Source organism: Chelonia mydas, chromosome 7 (assembly GCF_015237465.2).
Source record: "Chelonia mydas isolate rCheMyd1 chromosome 7, rCheMyd1.pri.v2, whole genome shotgun sequence".
Taxonomy (NCBI): Eukaryota; Metazoa; Chordata; order Testudines; family Cheloniidae; genus Chelonia; species Chelonia mydas.
Genome location: NC_057853.1, coordinates 101165290 through 101185220, shown reverse-complemented (window position 1 = coordinate 101185220; position 19931 = coordinate 101165290). Strand labels below are relative to the sequence as shown.

At 41.6% G+C, this 19931-nt stretch overlaps 1 protein-coding gene and 1 long non-coding RNA gene across 9 annotated transcripts in view; one reads left to right on the top strand and one right to left on the bottom strand.

Annotated features, from left to right (window-relative positions):
• Nucleotides 1-17403, top strand: part of LOC114018882 — a 36620-nt gene extending 19217 nt beyond the window's left edge. The window contains exons 3-5 of one of the 2 annotated variants that reach the window (XR_006292130.1): nt 12865-12943; nt 13657-13825; nt 16469-17403. This is a non-coding gene — a long non-coding RNA (uncharacterized LOC114018882). The remainder of the gene's footprint in view (nt 1-12864; nt 12944-13656; nt 13826-16468) is intronic. The other variant, XR_006292129.1, reaches the window with a different exon arrangement.
• The window catches only part of C7H10orf90 (chromosome 7 C10orf90 homolog), a 217025-nt gene continuing 209272 nt past the window's right edge, over nt 12179-19931 (bottom strand). For 4 of the 7 annotated variants that reach the window (XM_043550860.1, XM_043550863.1, XM_043550862.1 and 1 more), the window contains 3 exons: nt 17315-17378; nt 14743-14842; nt 12187-13074 (listed from right to left, as the gene is read on the bottom strand). In XM_043550860.1, the coding sequence (XP_043406795.1) occupies nt 13036-13074; nt 14743-14842; nt 17315-17378 (203 nt within the window). In that variant the 3' untranslated portion in view covers nt 12187-13035. Of the gene's footprint in view, nt 13075-14742; nt 14843-17314; nt 17379-19931 lie in introns of those variants that run through there. The other 3 variants (XM_043550859.1, XR_006292128.1, XM_043550861.1) reach the window with 3 other exon arrangements.

The window sequence follows — 19931 nt, the reverse complement described above, 5'->3', positions numbered from 1 at the left end:
AGTAATTTTAATGATAGTTGCATATTTATGTCCAATTGCAGAATTTGGCTTCTTAATTTTTGCTTGTCCATAAATAGGAATATAGCTGACAGATTTTGCATGTCTAATTTTACGTTGATTTTTTCCCTTGTACCAAACACTAAAGCATAGCTCTTGCATCTTATTTTGTCAGTTTTCAAACTGAAGAATGCCAAATGTGACAATAGCATTTAATATTTAAACCAATCACTTCTAAGGGTGGCTGATATCTGAGAAACCTCCTGGTCTGTTTATAAATCACAAACAAGTCAAGACAGAGAGCAACAGAGGAAAAAATCCACCTCAAAAGCATTCAATCTGCCTGAAGAGAAGTCAACGAAAAGCTTATTGAGTAGTGAACAATGCAGGCTTATTTGCAGTGTTGTTGTAGCCGTGTTGGTCGCAGGATATGAGAGGGACAAGGTGAATGAGGCAATATCTTTTAACGGACCAATCTTGTCTCTCTTATATAGACTCATGTCACATAACTTGATACATTACATGAGAGATGACGTATTGTACATTGAGATACATGTGTAACTATCTATTCTATCAGTGAACAAGTAGGTGGGAAATCAATTTGAACACACGATTACCCACTCTATCAGAATAAGTGGAAGGTTTTATTTGTTATTGAAGTCATAGAGGTCAAACATCTTTATGCAAGCTTGCTGATCTTCAGCCCTGGTGTTCCTGTGACTACTGATGATGTAGCATGGAACAGCTTCCTATGAACAGAGCCACCAGAAAGATTCTCCCCCTTTGCCATTTTGTTTTGCTTGTAAATTGATTCCATAGCAGAATTCATTAGACTAATGTAACCAAATCTCAGATACTCAAGTAAGCAACAAAATTAATAGCAAGTCCCTTTATGCAGAGAGTCTACTGATATATCAGACCAGCTAAGTAAATTCTAGAATTATTCTAAATTCTAAAGTATTCTAGTAGAATCCTAAGTAACTATTGTCTTGCACAGACACATACAAGAAATTATTAGTTTAAAATAAATGCCCAGAATACCATAACCCTTGGTGTCCTGTGGTGTCATGATTTTGGCCCTAACTGATGTATTCTTTTCAGATAAAACTGTTGGTGCCAACATCATTGAGAGCCTTTAGATCCTGCACACCTAAAACATTGTGCAACCTTAATTTTGTCCCCTTTCTGAATAATGTGAAAATTAAAAACCAGTGGAAAGTGGTCTGTTAGGACTCTCAGCTTCCTATTGAATAGGTAAGACCTTACATGCCTGACAGACCACACAAGTCTGTCTATTGTAGAGTAATGTTGTTCAGTGGGAATCACTTTTTTTTACTTAAGAAAGCAATAGGATGCTTTTTATTGCCTTTGCCTGCTTGCATTAACATGGCCCCCAGGCCTGCTTTAGAGGCACCAGTACAGAGTTCAAGTACCTTATCAAAGTTTGGACTGCCTAGGACCAGTTTCTCTGACAGAATTCTTTTCACTTTATTAAAGCCCCCCCAACAGGCTGTAGACCAAACCACCTGTCAGGATTCCCTTCGCACTCTGAACTCTAGGGTACAGATTTGGGGACCTGCATGAAAGACCCACTAAGCTTATTTCTACCAGATTAGGTTAAAAACTTCCCCAAGGCACAAATCCTTCCTTATCCTTGGATGGGTACTGTTGCCACCACCAAGTGAGTTAGACAAAGATTCAGGAAAAGGACCACTTGGAGTTCCTGTTCCCTAAAATATCCTCCCCCAAGCCCCTTCACCCCCTTTCCTGGGGAGGCTTGAGAATAATATACCAACCAATTAGGTAAACCAGATTCTTAAAAAAAAACAGAACTTTATTATAAAGAAAAAAAATTAAAAGAAGCACCTCTGTAAAATCAGGATGGAAGGTAACTTTACAGGGTAATCAGATTCAAAACACAGAGGATTCCCCTCTAGACAAAACTTTAAAGTTACAAAAAACAGGGATAAACCTGCCTCTTAGCACAGGGAAAATTCACAAGCTAAAAACAAAAGATAATCTAACATGCCTTGCCTTATTTACTTACTCTTTTTGCAATATTCAGACTCATTTTAGAAGAAGGAGTTTTCTGCTCTGATGCTTCTCTGCTTCCCCAGAGAACACACAAACAAAGAGCACAAACAAAGCCTTCCCTCCGCCCAGATTTGAAAGTATCTTCTTTCCCCATTGGTCCTTTTGGTCAGGTGCCAACCAGGTTATTTGAGCTTCTTAACGCCTTACAGGTAAGGAGGAATTCTAGGCTACCCTTAGCTGTACGGTTATGACACCACCTTTGTCAGAAGATCTTTCTGAAGAGGGCTTCTAATGGTGTCTACAAACCCCAAACTGAGCATAGATAGAAGGGGCAGGAAAGCCTCTACTGTTTACAGACCACACCTCCATACAGCTGCCAAGCAAGGAGGCAGGCACCCACAGCTGCAGCCAATAGAGGAAAGGAGGCCTGCTCTAAAGGAGAGAGTTCAGCAAAGGAAGAGAAGGCAGAAATGCTTGGGATAGCAAAGACTGGATTTGCACTTTGGTTTGGGGTACAGACTAGTTAACAGTGGATTCTACTTTCAGTGGATCTGGGCAAATCTAGCTTCTTCCTACCCAGTAACATAGATTGAGGAGTTTTCCCTCCTATTTACACTTACTCTATTTCTGAGTCTCGTTGGTTCCATCTCCACATGATCCTTCTGATCTTGCCAGGCACTACTAAAGATTACAATATCATCAATGCTGGCCTGAGCAAAGTCCTATAACCTGACTAATATTTGATTAACCTGAAATGTATCTCCTGCATTAATTAATCCAAAAGGTAACACTTTAAACTCAAAGCATTGAATTAGTAATGAAGGTGGATTATTCTTTTTGTGCTTCACTGTCTAAGGGGATTTCTAATACCCTTTTATTAAATCCAGGGTGCTTAGGAACTTTGCCCTGCCTAAAGCATCTAGCACATAATTGATTCTGGACTTAAGGTATGCAACAGGAGCTGTGCCAATGTTAAGCTTTCTGTAATTAATACAAAGTCTTATGGTCCTGTTCTTTTTGGGGACCATAGCTACTGGAGAAACCCTGGGATTGTTTTGGCTCTGTAATTATTCTCATGTCCAGCATGCTTGCTATTTCCTTACAAACTTGCTGCATCATTTTATCAGTTGTTTGGTGTGCTTTTCTGGGTGCAAAGGCTGTAAGCCGGAAATGTTATGGACCATTTAGGATCATTTTGTGAGCCTGACCTGCTGGAAAATATCTAAGGGTGACTTTTCAGCACAGCCATAATCTCTCTCCTCAGTCCAGGTTAACATTTCATATAAATCCATGCTCTCTACGGGGATATCATTATGACATTCAGTCATCAAATCAATAGAAGGGGCTGTCTCTGTCCTCTGCACAGCACATCCTGTTTAAATGGCTTTCCCCTCTGCTTCAGTGCCACCCTCCCAGGAGTCCCTTAAGCAATCCAGAAGACTTCTGACCTTTCTCCCATAGAGGATGCGAAATGGGGCAAAACTGGTGGACTCTTGGAGCACCTCCCAGTAAGCAAACAACAGATAGGGTAACATTATATCCCAGTCACTTCCCCTCTTGCTTGCATGCGTTCTCAGCAGAAATGTTAGGGTCCAATTGAACATCTCAACTAATCTATTTCTTTCTAGGTGATATAGGGCAGATTTTACCCTCCACAACTCACCAAATAGCTGAAATTTGAAATTTGACCCATGATCCGATAAGATCTCCTTTGGAAAACCTACCGTGCTGAATATAGAAAAAGGTGCTTTAACTGTTTCCGCTTCCACGTTTGACAGAGAAACGGCTTCTGGATACCTGTTGGCAAAATCCACCACCTCTAATATAAATCTTTTTCCTCTTTGGGCTGGCCTGGGTAATGGCCTATGATATCCATAGCAACCCTGATAAATGCTTCCTTGACTAATAGTAAAGGATGCAAAGGAGCCTTGCAGAGACCTATATACTTTTTTTGCTTTTGACATAAGTTACAAGGCTTGCAGTATTCCTTTACCTCATTTTGAATATTGGGCCAACATACATCTTTCTTTAGCCTTTCATATGCCCTCTTCATTCCCAAGTCACCGGCAAAAGGGCTAGCATCATTAACTCAGCATGAAGCTTCTGTTCTTCCAAACCAGGAGCTCCATGTAAATCCTTCCCTCATCTGTAAAGAACCTCCCCTTGTGATATCTTTCTCTGAGGCATTACTGGGGTAGCCTCCCTTATGCTCTCCAAGGAGGTGTCTGCACTTCGTTCTGAAGCAAACTCCATTTGGCTTTTGCTTGCACTGAGAGCTGTTTCAAGTAAGGGGGCCACCGCCTCCTTCGTCTCTTATTGCCGCTTTCTGTTGATAAAGTTGCAGAGGACTCCTCTCCTCTTGCAGCTGCCTCTTCCTCCCCAGACCTTACTTCTGGGAAGTTTGGGACATATTCCCTCTTGCTATGGGTCACAATGCTAACAGCTCTGGGGACTGAAGTCATTTCCCATCAATATATCACATGATAAATTCTTAAGAATCTCCACATTCAAAGTACCCCTTAAATCTTCCGACTCTAATTCAATGCTGCCTGAAAGCACCATGGTTCAAAATTGCCCCAAGCAAAGGAGTTTTACCTCTTCCCTTGGGAGCATATCAATCTCATTAATCACCTCTCTCTTGACTAGAGATCTGCGCATCAGCGTGTCTCCACCCCAGGCACACTTTACCATTTACCTTGGCCTCTTTGATAAATTCTACCTCCAGGAGGTCAACTAAGCCCTATCTGCCATCACTGAAGTCTTTGACTCAAGGTTAGCTACATTAACCTCGATGGATAGGGCATTGTATTTGCATACCCCATACCTAGGACATTGTTTCTTCATGTGGTCAAGGGACCCACATAATAAGCACTTTCTTGGGCCCTCCCCTGGGGCTGCAGTCTGATAATTAGGGTTACCAGTAAGGAATTGGTATTGGGGTGGTGTGCTCTTAGTCCCCTCCCCTTCCTCCTTTTCCCCAAGAACAGACCAGGGACACCCTTTTCTGCCAAGGTTTTTCTCTTCCCTTTGGGACCTGCACTCTATGAATGGTCTCGCTTGCAGATATAAGTCAGTGGTATCAACTGCCTCTTCCACAGTTGTGAGGACTTTCCCTACACTGTTGTTCTCACCTCATCAGAGCAGACATCAAAGAACTGCTCCTGGAGCAAACAGATCTACCAATTTGTCATAATTTTCTGCTTCTTTACTTTTTATCTATTTTCTCAAATAATCCCCCATTTTATAAACCTATTTTCCTGTGACTAATCAAGTTTTTTTTTAAGTTTCTAAATGTCAGGCAATATGCCTCTGAAATACTTTGAAACCTTTTTAACACAGACCTCTTAAACAGATCACACAACATAGCATAATTTATATCCATGTCATTAAACACTTGTAAAGTTTTACCAGTCAGTTTTGAAGTAAGACAGTCATTCTCTGGTCATCAGGGATTGTGTATATCCTGCATACGCTTTTAAAGGTGGTCAGATATTCATTGATGCAATACATCTCCCTTTCTTGGGCTTCTGCCACCGCTTTTACTCCTCTGATTCAAGATTTCATTTTTCTTCAGGCTTTGCACTTTCAGTCTTCCAGTTCCAGTAATCCTTGATAGGCCTCCTCTTGCACTGCTTTCTCTGCCTCCCACTTTTTACTTCTCTGCTAGCATCTCCCTTTTCTGGGCTTTCTCTTTTGCTTCCTGCTCTCTACCTCTCTCCACAATTTCCAGATTTTGGAGCTGAATTCTGCCCAACTCTAACTGCATGGCTGCAGCATTGGAATCTATACCAGGCTAGTTTCCTGAGCCTGCATCCTCTTTGGCCTCAGATACTATCAGTAGATTAAACAGGTTTTTTCCTGATGCTCATCATAGTCTATGAGTAATGCTCTGATCTCCTCTCCCATTTCCCCTGAAGTTTCCAAGCCACACTCTATATAGTTTTTCCAAATGCAATTTGGTATATTTAGCACAGGTCTCCAGCTTACTCATCCTGTCCTTTCCTTGTTTTATTTCCCTTACCCAAAACAAACAGAAAATAACAAATCAAAGCCTTTTTCTTTTCCTGTTTCCAGCCTTCTCACTTTTGAATCTATATCCATCTTATCGGGTATATAAGTTCCTGGAGCGTGACCCTTGGTTAACCAGCAAATGGGGTTCAGGTACTGCAAACGCCACTGTGACACTTCCTAGGGGTACCCACTCTTGTGAGGCACTGCACTACCACCTGCCCTTAGTGTGAGGAAGCCTTGTCTGTATCTCCTGGGGGTCAACTCCCCAACTCCACCAGCCATGGGCAACACAAGCCCTTCCCTCTAGGCCTGTGCAGGCGCCACTGTCTCGCTACAGGTTAGCAATACGTACACACCAACTCCCAAGCCCATTGAAGGTCTTCCTGGAATGTCCAGCCCCTGGTCCACTGGACACTAACAGTATTGACAGATTCACTCTTTCCAAAGAAAAGGTACACCGTAGCTTACCAGTTCCACCTCAGCTCATCACTCCGCTTAACGCGCTGCACTTAGATATGTTTATAATGAAATCAAACATAGGGTTATTTAACAAAGCATAGAGATTCAAGTAATAGCAAGTAGAAGTAATGGAAACAGTTACATATAAAATCATAACATGCATTCTAGAGCCTTGACTTAATTAACAAGGTACAGTCATGTCAAATAAAGTAGTGCTCACCAGTGCTTTACAGCCACTGTGACCCTCTTTTCATGAGACAACCATGCTGTCAGCATGCTTCCTCAGTAGGGTTGCCAGGTGTCCAGTGTTTGACCAGAACACCCAGTTGAAAACCAACCCTGGCGGCTCTAGTCAGCACTGCTGACAGGGTTGTTAAAGGTCCAGTCGGCGGTGCAGCGGGGTTAAGGCAGGCTCTCTGCCTGCCATGGTTCCGCAAGGCTCCTGGAAGCAGCAGCATGTCCTCCCTCCAGCTCCTATGTGTGGGGCATCCAGGGGGCTTCGCGCGCTGCCCCCACCCCAAGCGCCAGCTCTGCAGCTCCCATTGCCCAAACCACAGCCAATGGGAGCTGCGGGGGTGGCACCTGCGGACAGGGCAGCACACAGAGCCGCCTGGACGTGCCTTCCTGTACGAAGAAGAGGGGGGACATGCCCCTACTTCCTGGAGCCGCCTGAGGTAAGCACTGCATGGAGCCTGCACTCCTTACCCCCTGCCTCAGCCCTGATTTCCCCCTCCTGCCCTCTGAACACCACAGCCCAGAACACCCTCCTGCACCCCAAACGCCCTATCCCAAACCCCACTCCTGAGCCCAAACCCTCAGCAGGAGCACTCTCACACCCCTGCACCCTAACCCCCTTCCCCAGCCCGGAGCCACCTCCCAGACTCCAAACCCCTCAATCCCAGCCTGGAGCACCCTCCTAAACCCTCATCCCCAGCTGGCACCCTCATCCCTCCCCCACACCACAACACCCTACCCCAGCCCGGAGCTCCCTCCTGCACTCCAAATCCTGCACCCACAGCCGGAGCCCACACCCCAACTCTCTGCCCCATCCCAGAACCTGCACCCACTGTCCATACCCCCTGCCTCAGCCCAGAGCCCCCTCCCATGCTCCAAAATGCTTCAGCTCCACCCCCCAGCCCAGAACCCCTTCCTACACCCCAAATTCTTCATTCTCGGCTGTGCCCCCAGCCGGAGCCCTCACCCCCCCCCACACACACCCCAAGCCCCTGAGTCAGCCCAGTGAAAATCAGTGAGTGAGGGTGAGGAGAGCAAGCGACAGAGGGACGGGGATAGAGTGAGCGGGGGTGGGGCCTCGGAGAAGGGGAGGGGCAGGACCAGGACAAGGGTGTTCATTTTTGTGTGAGTAGAAAGTTGGCAACCCTTTTTAATCCTCAGTGAAGGATAAAATCTTGTCCTCCCTCTTTTTTAAAAATAAAAAATAAAAAATAATGCAGTTACATACTATTGTTTCTTACCTCAGGAGGTCCGCTCTTCAAAGATTTACCTTGTGGTTCCTTTGTCTCTGTAAATCCTCTGGCCCACACCTATCCCAGCCTATAAACATAGCCTGTCTCCACAGATGTCCATTGTTCTGTGTGCTCACTGAGTTAGCCCTCATGCTTGCCTCAATTTAGGTGACAAACTTTACTTCAACAGTTTTGGAACATAATATTTTGCATATCTCAAACTATTTCTTGTACAAACATCTTGCAATAATTATGATGACCAGTGGACCTCTGGCTTGTGGTAGGAACATCACATGGCACCCTTTGGTGAACTATTATGTAGATATCAGACCCCGGGGATCCCTGTAAAACTCTATGCATCAACTGTGAACCAGGGACTTCTATCTGCCAACTGGCAGAGGGCACAATATTGTTCTGCTGGAGCTCACATATTAGGACTAAAAAGATGGATTAAGCTATACACAGAAATTGGTCTGGCCTAGTCAAAACTGAGGAACAAATCGTAATATCTAATATTCAGCGATAAAATGAGTGTCCTTACTTAAGTTATAAGGGTTTGGGCATACAAACTTAGGCACCAGTGTGACTGGGTTAATTCTATTTAAGTCAGTGGAACTATAGTAGTATATAACTACTGAAATCAGAATCAAGCCTGTGAATTTTCCATGTTGAATAATATCAAATGGCAAAATTTCTCTTTTATTGTAAAGCAGGTGCAAATTTAAAATGGAATTGTGCAAACTTTGGCAGTAATTCTAAACTTTATTCTTTGGTTACAAAGACTCTAAACCTATACAGCTTTTTCAGGTGGTTTGAAATTTTATCAGGTAGCATTTTTCCCTGAAGGCCTATGACTTATTACAATAACCTGACTGTAGAACTGAAATGAGTGTCAGAACTGTTTGGATATAATGTAGGATATTCTGTTCTCACAAGATTAGAATGAGAAATTAGGTCTGCCACAGAGAGAATTTTTGTTGTCTTAAAGCACGGCTTCATATCATAGAATCATAGAATAATATCAGGGTTGGAAGGGACCTCAGGAGGTCATCTAGTCCAACCCCCTGCTCAAAGCAGGACCAATCCCCAACTAAATCATCCCAGCCAGGGCTTTGTCAAGCCTGACCTTAAAAATATCTAAGGAAGGAGATTCCACCACCTCCTTAGGTAACGCATTCCAGTGTTTCACCACCCTCCTAGTGAAAAAGTTTTTCCTAATATCCAACCTAAACCTCCCCCACTGCAACTTGAGACCATTACTCCTTGTTCTGTCATCAGCTACCACTGAGAACAGTCTAGATCCATCCTCTTTGGAACCCCCTTTCAGATAGTTGAAAGCAGCTATCAAATCCCCCCTCATTCTTCTCTTCCGCAGACTAAACAATCCCAGTTCCCTCAGCCTCTCCTCATAACTCATGTGTTCCAGTCCCCTAATCATTTTTGTTGCCCTCCGCTGGACTCTTTCCAATTTTTCCACATCCTTCTTGTAGTGTGGGGCCCAAAACTGGACACAGTACTCCAGATGAGGCCTCACCAATGTCAAATAGAGGGGAACGATCACGTCCCTCGATCTGCTGGCAATGCCCCTACTTATACATCCCAAAATGTCATTGGCCTTCTTGGCAACAAGGGCACACTGTTGACTCATATCCAGCTTCTCATCCACTGTCACCCCTAGGTCCTTCTCTGCAGAACTGCTGCCGAGCCATTCGGTCCCTAGTCTGTAGCAGTGCATGGGATTCTTCCGTCCTAAGTGCAAGACTCTGCACTTGTCCTTGTTGAACCTCATCAGATTTCTTTTGGCCCAATCCTCTAATTTGTCTAGGTCACTCTGTATCCTATCCCTACCCTCCAGCGTATCTACCTCTCCTCCCAGTTTAGTGTTATCTGCAAACTTGCTGAGGCTGCAATCCACACCATCCTCCAGATCATTTATGAAGATATTGAACAAAACCGGCCCGAGGACCGACCCTTGGGGCACTCACTTGATATCGACTGTCAGCTAGACATGGAGCCATTGATCACTACCCGTTGAGTCCGACAATCTAGCCAACTTTCTACCCACCTTATTGTCCATTCATCCAGCCCATACTTCTTTAACTTGCTGGCAAGAATACTGTGGGAGACCGTGTCAAAAGCTTTGCTAAAGTCAAGGAACAACACGTCCACTGCTTTCCCCTCATCCACAGAGCCAGTTATCTCATCATAGAAGGTAATTAGATTAGTCAGGCATGACTTGCCCTTGGTGAATCCATGCTGACTGTTCCTGATCACTTTTCTCTCCTCTAAGTGCTTCAGAATTGATTCCTTGAGGACCTGCTCCATGATTTTTCTAGGGACTAAGGTGAGGCTGACTGGCCTGTAGTTCCCAGGATCCTCCTTCTTCCCTTTTTTAAAGATGGGCACTACATTAGCCTTTTTCCAGTTGTCTGGAACTTCCCCCGATCGCCATGAGTTTTCAAAGATAATGGCCAATGGCTCTGCAATCACATCCTCCAACTCCTTTAGCACTCTCTGCAGCATCCTTTAGCACACTGCAGTGCATCCGGCCCCATGGACTTGTGCCCGTCCAGCTGTCTAAATAGTCCCGAACCACTTCTTTCTCCACAGAGGGCTGGTCACCTCCTCCCTATGCTGTGCTGCCGAGTGCAGTAGTCTGGGAGCTGACCTTGTTCGTGAAGACAGAGGCAAAAAAAGCATTGAGTACATTAGCTTTTTCCATATCCTCTGTCACTAGGTTGCCTCCCTCATTCAGTAAGGGGCCCACACTTTCCTTGACTTTCTTCTTGTTGCTAACATACCTGAAGAAACCCTTCTTGTTACTCTTAACATCTCTTGCTAGCTGCAACTCCAGGTGTTATTTAGCCTTCCTGATTTCACTCCTGCATGCCCGAGCAATATTTTTATACTCTTCCCTGGTCATTTGTCCAATTTTCCACTTCTTGTAAGCCTTTTTTTTTTGTGTTCAAGATCAGCAAGGATTTCACTGTTAAGCCAAGCTGGTCGCCTACCATATTTACTATTCTTTCTACACATCGGGATGGTTTGTCCCTGTAACCTCAGTAAGGATTCTTTAAAATACAGCCAACTCTCCTGGACTCCTTTCCCCCTCATGTTATTCTCCCAGGGGATCCTGCCCATCAGTTCCCTGAGGTTGTCAAAGTCTGCTTTTCTGAAGTCCAGGGTCTGTATTCTGCTGCTCTCCTTTCTTCCCTGTGTCAGGATCCTGAACTCGACCATCTCATGGTCACTGCCTCCCAGGTTCCCATCCACTTTAGCTTCCCCTACTAATTCTTCCCTGTTTGGGAGCAGCAGGTCAAGAACAGCTCTGCCCCTAGTTGGTTCCTCCAGCACTTGCACCAGGAAATTGTCCCCTAAACTTTCCAAAAACTTCCTGGATTGTCTGTGCACCGCTGTATTGCTCTCCCAGCGGATATCAGGGTGATTGAAGTCTCCCATGATAACCAGGGCAAATATAACTCCATGGTGGGGGGGCACAAAGTCAAACCAAGAAATCACAGAGCAGTGTATTTAAGACTGTATGATCACAAGGGTGAAAAATAATAGGATCAGAATTTCAAACCTAGAAAGTTAATGGAAATTTTGCCATTGACTTCAATACTATTAGGATTTCATCCTTGGAAACTCCCTGAATGGAACTGACCTGAGAAAACTAGGAAAGAACAATGTTGAAAGATATTTTATGTGGGATTCAGTCAGTGGGAGACCAAGCACGTGGGTGCATTGAAGACCAGACTCCTTTACCCTTTCTCACAATGAGTAGTAACTTACTTCAGTTAGTTCCATAGATTGCAATGAGACTGCTTGTGAACTAAGTTACTATTGTTCCACATGAGCAAGGCTGGAGGATATCTAAATGGCCTATACAAATAAATGCTCTTGCAAAAAGGGAGGATGCTTTTTAAAAAAATCTGGTCCTAAATCTCAATCTAAATTAGGAGTTTAGAAGCTAAGGGTCAAATTCGGATCTCCTTCACATGAATAGAAATCAGCAGTTTACTCCACTGAGGTTAATGGAGTTACTTCTGATTTACATTGGGGTACATAAAATGAGAATTTTGCCCAATGTATAATAATCCTATTATATAGTTTTTTCTCACAGTAGAATTTATGGCACAATGAGGACTTCTTTATTAATACTAAGCCATGATTTTATAAATGCTCTGAAATAAGAATATAAAAATCGCATTTGGATTATTATATTTGTTTATTCCATTTGATTTGAAAATTGGTAGATTTGACTTCCAAAATGTACAAATAAAGATTTAAATATTGTTGGAGGAAACATTACAGATGTTTTTAATTATGTAATCTTTACACACACTTATTTCTTGGTGGAAAACATTGCATGGGTCTGCGCCACTTCTTAATATGCTATTTCTTTAAATACTTTATGCTCATAGAAGCAAGCAGAATTATATGTAATAGTGAAGAACATGTAAAAAGTATTATTACTGAGGTTCTAAATATTGCTTTCTACAAGGTAACCCTGCTATTTGGGTTCACTACATAAACAGGAATGAACTCCCTTCAGAGCACTAAAATATTGGTCCCTTTTGGTATGTTAACCATTAATTTAAAACTGCTGCTCATATGATTGTGGTAACGCCATTTCAGCTAGTTTCTAAACATAACAAATAATGATATTCATTTTTCTAGGATTTTACTCTCAGGAAATCAATGAGTAGAATACTTTGGAAACATAATTTTCCTAGGTCTTGTAAACCCAGTTCTATTGCTAAAAGGGTATATATATTTAAAAGGTGAAAATAAATACCATTGTAATCCAATGTTTGCATAAAAGTTTCTTAAAATTATTTTCCCTGGGTAAACCAACTATAAGATGATAGTCCTAAAGCAGTTTTCTCATTTATAGGTTCTCTCTTGGTTATTTGGAACTTTCATTCAAATCCTACTGAAGAACAAATTATCTTCCTTTACATAGAGAGTTAAAGGTAAGAAAGATGTTTCCAGGTAATTAAGATAATGCTAAATTTTATGTCTTATCTAATAGTCAAAGACACTCAAGATCCAATGGCCTCCTTTGTCACTCCGTATTTCTTTGAAGAAGCTGGTCCAGTAGTTGCTAGAGGGTAAAAATAAGAACAAACCCTTAGGTCACAATTTGGATGCATGGTTGGGACACATAGCAGAAGCCACAGTCACCACTATAATTAAGGGTTGCATTAACAGTTTCCATTCTAACCTACTGACCTCAGTCACTCAAAACTTTCTGAAACTTTCACCCTTCAGCCACATATGTTCCTGGTTTGGTCTCTCCTCAACAGGGGTGTGTGTGTGTGTGTGTAAAACTGTTGATATTTGAGTATGACAGCAGTGAATAAACAATACCTTCCTATTATAAAAAAAATTGTGACTCCATGTTTGAAAAGTTCTAGTGTCAAAATAGTTAGGGGTAGAGAACTGAAAGTTACAACTGTGCACATCATCTGTACGAACCATCTCATCTCTGGTTCTCCCATTGCACCATGTCCACATGCAGCAGTGCTCACAAACATTTTAGGGCTTTTGGAGTGTTGCATCTATCTATCCCACAGTTCCCAGCAAAGCTCCCTGGAACAGGTTGGGATGTCTATGGCATATAATCTCTATTTGCACCTGCTGATATTTTTTCATTTCTTCCATTGGATACTTGATCGCTCTGCAGGACAGAGGCATCACACGAACCATGAGGCTATACCCTGCTAAATCCTTGGCTTTGCAAATTCATGGCAGAGAGTCACCAGTTTCCCCATAAACACCTGCCAGAGCAACTCTGGATCTGGAGGTTTGGGGATCATGAACTCTGACATCTTTGACTAGTGGCTCTTGAGGAGGTAAGGAATTTGGATTCATTATTTCATAAATTTACTCATTTTATTATCATTTAACATATATATTGCATTGTTTTAGTTTTGTTTTTTCTTCCTCTTTTTCTTTGTTTTGTAACTGCACTAATTTTTCCTCCTCTCTTGCATTTCCTTCTACTAGCCAGAGATGGGAGCCAGATGCTCTGGACCTGGGTGTAGAGACAGGGTTTCCCTTTGAGCCCACCATCCAGGGGAGAAAAGGGTGTGACCAGTAGTATTGGAATACAGTGGTGAAATGGAATGGTCCAGTGGTTAGGGAACTGGCATGGGACTCAGACCCAGATTCACGTCCAGGTGTGACCTTGGGCAAATCACTTAAACCCAGGTCTTCAAAATGTATTTAGAAGCCTAACTCCCATTGATTTCTCCTTTGAGGATCTGGGTCTTAGTCTCTCCGGCAATGTTTACCTACACTGCAATAAAACACCTGTGACTGTCCTTTGTCAGCTGACTCGGGTTTGGGCTGCAAGGTTATAAAACTACAAAGTAAATGTTCAGGCTCAGGGTGGAGCCTGGGCTCCTGGACTCACCCCTCACAGGGTCCCTGAGCCCAAACATCTACACTACAATTTTATAGGCCTGTAGCCTGAGCCGTACAAGCCTGAGGCAAGTGACATGGGCCTGCCATGTGTGTTTTGTTGCAGTGTAGACATAACCACTGTGCTTCCATTCCCAGTCCATATAATGGAAATAATAGCACTTCCCTACCTCACAAAGGTGTTATGAGGATAAATACATTAAAGACTGTGAGGTGCTTACTATAGAAATGCATAAGATAGATAGGTAAGTGGGGTTTCTTGGAGGTTATGGGACCAGAGGTATGATTTTAATGTAGTAGGGCACAGTTATAACCAAATTATGCCTATTCACAATGGAACCATTACCTTTTTGAAGACCTCCACCCGTAGTCTGTTGCTTTGTATGATTATTCGTTTCTGTTTTTCTTCTTCTTTCTTTTTCACTTCAGGCAAGTTGTTATAAATCCTGGCATAAATTCAGAATATAAAGTTATAATCATTCTACAGTGTCACCACTAACTTAATTTTTCAAAGTGGAAAAAATTCTTCTAGGTGATCACTGGTGGTATTATGCATTTGTAAATATCTGAATTTGATTTCAGACAGGTAGATATTAGCAATAACACTGGTATCACAATGAAAGATTTTGAACTGAGAAACTTGAGAAATGGTCTTTATTCTGAAATGATTAACTGTAAGTAGAGGGCCAGGTTATCTCAGTTATGTCTGTGCAATTCTGGAGTAATTTCACTGAGCTCAGTGGAGGTAATCTAGATTTATAGCAGTACTTGTGGCACCTTAGAGACTAACCAATTTATCTGAGCATGAGCTTTCGTGAGCTACAGCTCACTTCATCGGATGCATACTGTGGAAACTGCAGAAGACATTATATCAACTTGATGATCACTTTAGATAAGCTATTACCAGCAGGAGAGTGGGGTGGGAGGAGGTATTGTTTCATGGTCTCTGTGTATATAATGTCTTCTGCAGTTCCACAGTATGCATCCGATGAAGTGAGCTGTAGCTCACAAAAGCTCATGCTCAAATAAATTGGTTAGTCTCTAAGGTGCCACAAGTACTCCTTTTCTTTTTGCGAATACAGACTAACACGGCTGTTACTCTGAAATTTATAGCAGTGTAACTGAGACAAGAATCTGTCCCATAAGCTTCTTGTAGGTATATCACAATACAGATTCCAAGCAATAACCTTCAGTGATTGCTCAAAAATGTGTAAGAAAAATAAAATGATAATTATATTAACTGATAAGATTTTTCTCACTGTCACTGTGACCCTTTCACCAGAAAACAAAACAGTCAATTCTTAATGTAATTGCAGTTCTTGGTTACAATCATAAAAGTAACTCTGGGTCTGATCTTTTTACCATTGCAGTCAATGGCAAAATTCCCACTGACTCAAGTGGGAGCAGGATTAGGCTCTCTGTAACAAATATCTTCCTACTCAACAATTCTGCTCTTTGTGTATATGCTGATCTAAATCACAAGTATTCAGACTTAATTAGTTTAGTGGACTATAAAACTTTACTTTCCCCCCAACCAATTTTGCACTACAGAGTCCATATAGCAGCCTATTCTGACTTATACATTATGAGAAGTGTTTTATTTTTAAGGACAGTGGGACAGATTCTGATCTCTGTGACATTAGGTTACATTCAGAAAAACTCCTTGACATCACTTTTTGCATTTTTTGTTGTTGTAAATGACTATATAAGGTGCAAGGCAATGGAGGATCAGACCCCGAAGTATCTAATAAATTGCAGTCTTTGCTGGGATATGTGCTATGGTCTAGATTTTAAAAAATTAGTGACTCTGCCTTCAACTTTTGGGTGCACAACTTAATACACCTTAAAGAGGCCTAGTTTTCACAGGATGAATACGTGAAAATCAGGTCCTTTTAAGGTGCCTCAAATTGGGCCTCCAAAATCACTAGTCACTATTAAATCTTGACCTATACTCCTCTGCAGAAAGACAGTTCTCACTACTGGAGAAAAAGATTCCTTATTCACATTCAATGCTTATCTAAGAAGTTAACTTCTGCTGTTAACAAGAAAATGCACTGGATTTTTTATGGTAGATGAATAACAACAAGTATGGCAGAAGATGGAGAAAACAGCCTGCAGAATAAGAGCCCCCAAAGGAATATTCGGAAGGATGTGGTGCAAACTTCATTGTGCTTTTGGACTTTCCACATAGGTGGGATTGTGAGAAGTGAAATTATGTATTACAGAGCTGAAACTTCTGGTATATTTTGAGGGCTACAATTAATGCACAATATTATCACAAATCTCTAAAATGTTGTTAATGAATAGATTTGAAGAAATAACATTTAGTAAATTACTAAAGATCATCAGATAACATGTAAGAGCAAGTGGAGCATTATGGGCCACAAAACAAAGACAGAAGCCTCCCAAATTATACCCCTCCACAGAGGCCAGCCATAAATGCATTCCCTATGCTCTCTGAGTGCAGGGATGCTCCCTGCCATCACCCCCAGGGCACTAGATACCCCAAAAAGGGGTGTGAGGAGGCAGAACCAAGACCTACACACACTGGGCAGAAGAACTGGTGTCCATCCAAGGCAATGTAAGCTGCACTCCATAAAGGGGGATAATAGGGGGTGTATTCTCTCTTCCCTCTCCCTCAGTGCTCATAACAGCCCCCAGAACCATTGTTTCTCCCTGCAGGGGAGAGCCTCCTGTTGCTTCTGGTAGGACAGTACAGCTCCAGACCATTCACTAAGTAGGGCTACAGCCCCTATTCACTCAAGTCATTTTAGGGGGAAGAACATTGTCCATGTTTGTGCATACTGCACAAGGCAAGATGTACCACAAACTCAATATTATGATGCTAATTAGGAAGTGCAAAGTCTTGGCACTGGATCCCAGGGAATCAGTGAATTCTAAACTGAAATGTGTTGTACCTTTTAGATCTCATGTGCATCTCCTTCTCCGAAATGAACCTTTCCTTTGGTTTGAACAGGTTATCTCAATAAAAGAAACATATAGTTAATTTCTGAGGAATCTTTATTTAGCATGTTTTAATGAAACAATAACAGCACTGCTTTCCCTAATTAATTCACATGGTGGTATTTCTGATTAAATCATTGCTGACCTACTGCCTGATCCAGCTTGCACTGAAGTCTAAGGAAAGACTCCTGATGACTTCATCTTGAGTTGAATCAGACCCTTAAGCTGCCCTTTAGAGTGGGAAGGATGGATAAGACCTCTTGCCACCAGTCTCATTACATGGTTCATTTATTTTAAATGCATATAACTTTTGTCACTGTCACAAGCAGCAGTGCATACCTCCAATTCAAGCCACGAACCAGCTGATGATTAGTCTGGCATAAGATGACCTCTTTTTCTGTCATTCTTTCCTGCCATTGGAGAGCACAAGTGACTGATTCTCCACTGCCTTGCATCTTCCGTAGTAAATAACATTTTTGCAAAGTGGGTGAGATTCTCTGCCAGTGTCATCTGATTTACACCTGCAGAAACTTGGCCCAGTGGGTGCAATTCTGATTTGACAGAATTTTACACCCACTTTGCACAGGTGTAAATAACTGCACAAGGCAGTGGAGAATCAGGCTCAGTAGTCTTTGCTGACAAGATATGAGGACTCTCACAACAACCTCAGCCAGCACTTCCTTGGCCAAGGGGAAATAATTATGGATCAAAATGGTTAGTTTGATTCCTAAGATAGGTAATTTTTATATTCTTCTTTCATAAACTCTTATTAATGCAAAGTAAAGGTAGACAATTTAACCCAGACACCTTCCCTGCTCCTGAGTCCTGCCGGTTGACAGCAACTTTAAATTCTGCCCTGTTGTACATATGTGTTACAATTTTATAATAACTCTGCTATCCCCTAGGCTTTTAGTAGCAGGGTGGCTGAGTAGTCATCCCACTTGTATCAGGAATTGGTTCATGATTTGAGGGTGAAGACCTTACATCTATTGCAGGAGTGTGAATGTGCAGGAGGGGAATGAGAGGAAGGACTGCAGTGGGAATGTATTTTAAGGATTGTATTGGAAGAGTGGATGGGTCAGGAGAAAAGGCAAACATTACACAAGACTTTTATAAAAGTACAGGACACAGTAAACAAAGCAGAGTATAATCCAAATAATTAAAATTGAAAACCCAATATTTTACAAATTATCATCAGAAAACATTGCTACATATCATTGAAAAGCTGGGTCCTCATATCATGAGTTTCTAGATCCTCACTGGGCCTTGGACCCATGTGTTTTTTTGTTTTTTTAAAAAAAGACCATCACAGGGTATTTACTAGCAAGGTCATGGCAGGTGGATTTGATTTAAATCACTAGTCAGGAAGACTCAATTAATCATGGTTTTCTACATAAAAGTGCATTCTTGTTGGTTGTTATAACCTTTAATACATATTCTTCACAACTCAGAGACAGATGTAGGTTTCATTTTTAGAAGGTGTACACTATACATTTTTAAACAGTGATTCATTTTGAAAACTTTTTTCAGATTAGTTTTACAGCTATATCAGAAAATGAACGATTGTTTGGTTATTTCATTTACCAAAGGTAATTGAAGCAGATATTTATGAAGTCATTGGGAAGTGAACTATCTCCCTCCAATTAAACAGGTTAATAATTAATATTTGGAGGATTTTCTTGCCATGCTGTATTAGAAGGAGAACATCAGCAGACATTTAAATTGTTTTATTTAACTAAAACAACAGTGTTAAGTATTCTGGATTTTTTTTCTTCAACAGCAAACATATAATATTTTAACAAAACAAGCATATGTCCCTCGCTTCTCACATTTATCTCCAGACTTCTTCTCCTTGTCAAGATCTATTCCACCCCCAACAATCTTCTACTCATTTAACTTTTTGAAACTTTGCATTTTTAGAGAGAGGTAAGGGATTGACTCTCTGTACACAAATTTGCAGAGGGGCAATAGAGTTGAGGTCTGTTATTTCTCACCGCTCTATTATTTTAAAACATTTTTGCTGTTAACAAGCACGTTACCTCTGGAGCCACACATCCACAGTCTGACAACTGCAAAACAAAGCATCTCTGATGGTATCTTCTTGACTGAGCACTGAGTCCCATTGGTTAGATAGAAAGATTAACCTAAATAATCTATACAGAAGCCTGTGGACCCCCATAAGACTGAGTCCCTAATCCATGAACTATTGGAACTCATTTACAAAACTTTTCTTAAACATTACATGAATATATTGTCTCATACTATAGAATTGAAATTTATAATCCATATTCCATGATGAGATATCTTTGAGCAATAATGTATCTTAATTAAAACTATCTTTAGGTTTTTTCCTCAAAAAGCATTTTATCAAAAAAATCCAATATAAATAAAAAAAATCACTGATTTTTATCCACCCTGGATCAGGGTGGTTTCAGTAATGCAAGTTTACTGGACCACTTAGAGGGATACGGATCCAGGGGCCCTATGTTCTCAGTGTTTTGTCATCAAAGCTAGCTTTATTTTTTTATGATAAACACATGCATATTACTTAATACCACTGCATATCAAAGG